The sequence below is a fragment of the Dryobates pubescens genome, chromosome Z (assembly GCF_014839835.1).
Source record: "Dryobates pubescens isolate bDryPub1 chromosome Z, bDryPub1.pri, whole genome shotgun sequence".
Lineage (NCBI taxonomy): Eukaryota > Metazoa > Chordata > Aves > Piciformes > Picidae > Dryobates > Dryobates pubescens.
In genome coordinates, this window is record NC_071657.1 from 100,537,702 (window position 1) to 100,543,153 (window position 5,452).

A 5,452-nucleotide genomic window follows, 5' to 3' on the forward strand; every position below is an offset into this window, starting at 1 on the left:
GAAGGCATTTAGTACCTTCTGCTTTTTCCTCATAATTAGTTACAATGTTCCCCTCCAGGTCCAACAGAGTGGAGGTTCTTCTTGCCCCTCTTTTTAGCATTAATATATTTATAAAATGCTTTTTATTATCTTTCACAGCAGTGGCCAGCTTGAGTTGTAGCTGGGCTTTTGCCTCTCTAGTTTTTCTCCTACGTGATCTAACAACATCCTTAAACATATCACAAGTTGCCTCTGCCCCTTTCTAAAGGTGATACACCCTCTTTTTTCCCCTTAATTCATTCAAGAGCTGCTTGCTAATCCAGGCCGGTCACCTTCCCTGCTGGCTCATCTTTCAGCACGTGGGAACTGTCAGTTTCTGTGCCTTCAAGAGCTCCTGTTTGTAGTAGGTCCAATTGTCCTGGACCCCTTTGTTGTTAAGGGCTGCTACCCAGGGTACTTTCCAAAGTAAGGGTTCTGTTATTGCTCCTCCTTATTTCCCTGCATATTGAAAACTCCACTATCTCATGGTTGCTGCACCCTAGACAGCCTCCTACCATTACATCTCCCACCAGCCCTTCTGTATTGGAGAACAGCAGGTCAAGCAGACCCTGACCCCTGGTAGGCTCACTTAACAGCTGCATCATTGCATCACTTGTTGCTCATCAACTGCTATTTCTCATTCTAGAAGTCAAAAAGTCCACTACTGAATGAGGCATGAAGGGTAGTGGGCTTGTGTTAGTGGGATGGTCTTAGGAAACTCAAAGTGTGCATCTCACTTTTAAAATCTACACACAAAAATATTGGAGGTGTTTACAAAGAGTTTTGTATTTTCCAGCACACAAATGCAGAGTCAAACAAAATACTCTTTTCTAAGACTCAACACATCCTAACCTACTTAGATTTTGCAGTGAATCAAAACACCTATGCAGTGATATAAGTTAACCAGAAAGTGAAAAAATACCCATCTGGGAGAATGGAGTAGTACAGTTCCTGTTGAAGGGAAAAGCATAATAAGGACGGTGAGCTTCAGATCTTATCATTTACTGTGTGAAAGCATAGCTGTAATATGCCTGTAGATCAAATTTAGAGCAAATTTAGAGCAAATTCAGAGCAAATAATGTGACATAGACAATTTTTAAAAGTGGAAGTTTAAAGTCTATGGCAAAAAATAGCCTTTTACAGCAGTGTTCTTTCTGTGCAAAACATTAGCCACTAGAGTAGTAGGCTCCTCCTACTACAAAGATGTTTAATGCAATCCTAAGCATGTTTCTTTGGCAAAATACTTCTTGCCTACATTTTAGTGCTAAGAGCCAAATTAAAAATTAAACATACAAAGTTGTGAAAATTGAGTATGTGTGCTAAAACAACAAAACAAAAATTGGAAGGTTGTACTGTGAATGCTGTCAAAATTTCTGCTGTTCTTCTTGGTGCAGAAGGTTGTTGTTGCTACCTACAAAGATAGTGTGAGTACAAAAAATATAATTGCTTATAAGGCATTTGTAAAAAAATATAACAGCCTCTGTATCTAGGCAGATGTTGACATTTTATTTGACTGCCTCTTAAAGCACACTAATATAATTTATTTAACCTGACCTCAAGCTGGTGACATGCATAGTTAGAAGTAACATTCTTTTTTAAAAAACAAACATTGCTGCTTCACATTTTTGTGTTAACCTAAGAACAATATATATTCATTAGCTATTGTTTGTGGTAGAATTTGCTCTAATAATGACTGTGCTATTAGACATTTGTTGCAGTTTGAGCTGGGTGCCCCCCTGGTGTGTTCACTTCCTGTGTCCAGAAGTCCAGCCCAGAGGGATGGACACAGGAAATTGTGTATTTCCTACCATAATTCTTTGCACCACTATAAGATCCAGTGCGGAGTCTGGCACTTTCTCTTTTCTTCCTCCTCCGCCAGCCGGTAACTGGGGGAGATGCCTCCTGGCTTTGGGCCTGGCTAGGCCCAAGGCCACAGGGGGATGGGCAGTCTCAGGCCTGGCCAGCTGAGACTAGCCCAGCAAAGGGAGGGGGAAGAAGGAGCCCTGAGGGTCTCGGGTGTACCCTCAGGTGGGAATGGGATGCCTCTGGGTTTGCTTTGGGATCTTTCTTTGTCACTGCACTTTGGGTTTTCTGTAACATTTCACTGCTTTCTATTTAAACTTTCATCACTTTTGCAATCCGTTTGTCTGAGTGTTTTATTCCTGCCCGTGGTGGGGAGAGGGGGCTGCCTCAACCCAGCACACATTCTAAGTGAAAAGCTGTTGTTTTCCATGGGACAAATATTTTTCTGTCTGATTTTATTTTTACAAGAAACAAAACAGCAGGGTTTACTTTCTTAAGTGTATGCTTTATTTCCTTGTATTCTGTTTTCCAGTGCCTGGCTCCCGTCACAGCTGTGATCGCTTACCCAGGGAAATACAGTGCTTACTGCAGGTAGTGTAGGGATAGGTTTACTGATGAATCAAACAGTACTTATTAGTTGAGTGACCATCAGCTACTGCTGATTCTGTTCTACACCTTGTTTTTCTCTCCTGCTTTGAATCATGTATTTGGGGTTTTCTTTTCCATCTAGGTACTGTTTTTCACAGAATTAATGTGAATAAAGTCAATCATCTTGGAAATCTCTCTCATTCTTTCAAATTAACTTGAAAATGGTAAACTACTGCAGAAAAAAGAGCAAAGAGGTGGTATGTGGTATGACTACACAAACTGAATTTACTTAGAAAGTCATACTGAAAATTGCCAAGCCATTGCCATTGACTTTCTTTTTACATTTCTACATACTTTCTTGTTTTGCTTCTTTTTGTCTTCTTTTCATCTTCAGTTTTCTTTTATTTATTTTCAGCATAGATAGTATTGTATCTTAGTTGATACACATTGAGAAATTAAGTTTTAGAAAAAAATTGTAAGTAGTACATTACATGAAAAGGACAATCTATCACACCTGAAGTATATGGCACAGCTGTCTACTAATTGGCAGATTTGTTTGTTTCACAGTATCACAGTATCACAGTATAACCAAGGTTGGAAGAGACCCCAAGGATCATCAAGTCCAACCTGTCCCAACAGACCTCACAACTAGACCATGGCACGAAGTGCCACGTCCAATCTCCCCTTAAACACCTCCAGGGACGGTGACTCCACCACCTCCCTGGGCAGCACATCCCAATGACGAATGACTCGCTCAGTGAAGAACTTTGTCCTCACCTCGAGTCTAAACCTCCCCTGGCACAGCTTGAGACTGTGTCCCCTTGTTCTGGTGCTGGTTGCCTGGAAGAAGAGACCACCCCCTTCCTGGCTACAACCAGGTAGTTGTAGAGGGCAATGAGGTCACCCCTGAGCCTTCTCTTCTCCAGGCTAAACAATCCCAGCTCCCTCAGCCTCTCCTCATAGGGCTTGTGCTCAAGGCTTCTCACCAGCCTTGTTGCCCTTCTCGGGACACGTTCAAGTGTCTCAATGTCCTTCTTAAACTGAGGGGCCCAGAACTGGACACAGTACTCAAGGTGTGGCCTAACCAATGCAGAGTACAGGGGCACAATGACTTCCCTGCTCCTGCTGGCCACACTATTCCTAATACAGGCCAGGATGCCATTGGCCCTCTTGGCCACCTGGGCACACTGCTGGCTCATGTTTAGGTGGGTGTCAATCATCACCCCAGGTCCCTCTCTGCCTGGCTGCTCTCAGCCACTCTGACCCCAGCCTGTAGCTCTGCATGGGGTTGCGGTGGCCAAAGTGCAGCACCCGGCACTTGGACTTGTTAAATGCCATCCCATTGGACTCTGCCCATCTGTCCAGTCGGTCAAGGTCCCTCTGCAGAGCCTTTCTACCCTCTAACTGACCAACATTTGCTCCTAACTTGGTGTCATCTGCAAACTTGCTGATGACTGACTCAACCCCCTCATCCATATCATCAATGAAGATGTTAAAGAGGATGGGGCCCAGCACTGATCCCTGGGGGACGCCACTGGTCACTGGCCGCCAGCTGGCTGTGGCACCATTCACCACCACTCTCTGGGCTCGGCCCTCCAGCCAGTTCCTAACCCATTGTCTCAGTTTGTGAGAAGGCTTGAGTCAGAAGCAAAACAAAGTCCAGCTGAAGGATTGTTATCTGCAACAGGGCTGAGAGCAGCCACCCCACCACTGAACTTCTACAGTTCTCCGCAGCATGCCCGCACAACAGACTATGCAGAAAAGTTTACTCACTGAAATACATGTGTTAAACACGGGGAAAAAAGGTTGCTTTTTTTTTTTTTTTAACTTTTCTCCCCAGTTATAGTTTATTTTATTTAACAGTCTAAGAAGTTAGCAGCTGTCAGACATTCCAGTGCAAATTCAGATGCAATAGAGAATTCAGGAATCTCTGTAGAGCTGTTGGTGTGGTTAACCTTGTAGATTAAATACATGCAGACTTTGGACAGGGCATGGATGGGATCTCTCTGTGTGGTGGTTTAGGCTGGGTGCTGGCCCAGATGCCACTGCACAGACCACACCTGGGAGGTCCCAAAAGGGGTCCAGCCCACTGGGTGGTCACAGGAAACCAGGTATTTCACCCATAACTCTCTGCTCCTCTATAAAACATCCACGTGGGGTCCTTACTTCCTCTTTTGTCCCTCTGCCGCCACCTAGGTGAAATGGTGTGAGTTGCCTCCCTTGGGCCTGCCCAGGCCCAAGGCTGGGTTGGGGGGGAGGAAGAGCCCTGGGTGGGGTTTGGGTGTACCCCCAGGTGGGGATGGGAAGTTTTTGGGTCCATTCTGGGATCTTTCTCTTTTGTCGCGGTGCTTGTGGTTCTCTGTAAAACTGTCATTGTTGGGTTTGGGTGTTTTGTTTTGTTTTGTTTTGTTTTGTTTTGTTTTGGTTTGGTTTGGTTTGGTTTGGTTTGGTTTGGTTTTTTCCCCCATTTTTTGCAATCCATTTGTCTGAGTCATTATTTTTGCCCGTGGTGGGAGAATTGGTCTCCCAAACCACAACACTCTGAAATTCATCTCATTTGTTTTATTTTCTGCAAACTCATGTCCCACTCAGCATCACTTTTATTGTTCCTGATTTTAATGAATGATCTCTTTTTACAACAAACTCCTGGACACTGGAGATCAACTTGATGTATATCGCATCTGGGCCCTCACACCCACCATAAGTCTTCTCTGCTTCATCCATTCAGTTTTCAGCCTGTAACAACATTTTCCATGTTGTTCTTAGCAAAAAATCTGCTTTTATGTATCTCTCATTATTTTATTTTTTTTTATGCTGATGTTGGGGTTTTTCCCCCATGCTTCTGGTAATAAAGCAAAAAGTTGGGAAAGGATTCTTTATTACTGTAAACAATCTCCTAAATAAGCAGGCAAATTTCACTTCTCTGTTGCACTCTTTGGCTGGCTGGAATGGATGCGACTACATGCTGATGTATTTGTTGAAGAGAGTAACAATTTCTACAGTGATACGATATGCATCATTTACAGAAGAGGTCATTCTTGAG

At 43.6% G+C, this 5,452-nt stretch overlaps 1 protein-coding gene across 1 annotated transcript; it reads right to left on the minus strand.

Moving 5' to 3' along the window:
* Nucleotides 1-4,265: 4,265 nt before the first annotated feature.
* LOC104299581 (elongin-C-like) lies at nt 4,266-5,133 on the minus strand. Its single transcript, XM_009899757.1, is given in 3 exon segments — nt 4,266-4,415; nt 4,950-4,989; nt 4,991-5,133. Coding segments are annotated over 3 exon segments (333 nt in total).
* Nucleotides 5,134-5,452: the final 319 nt, after the last annotated feature.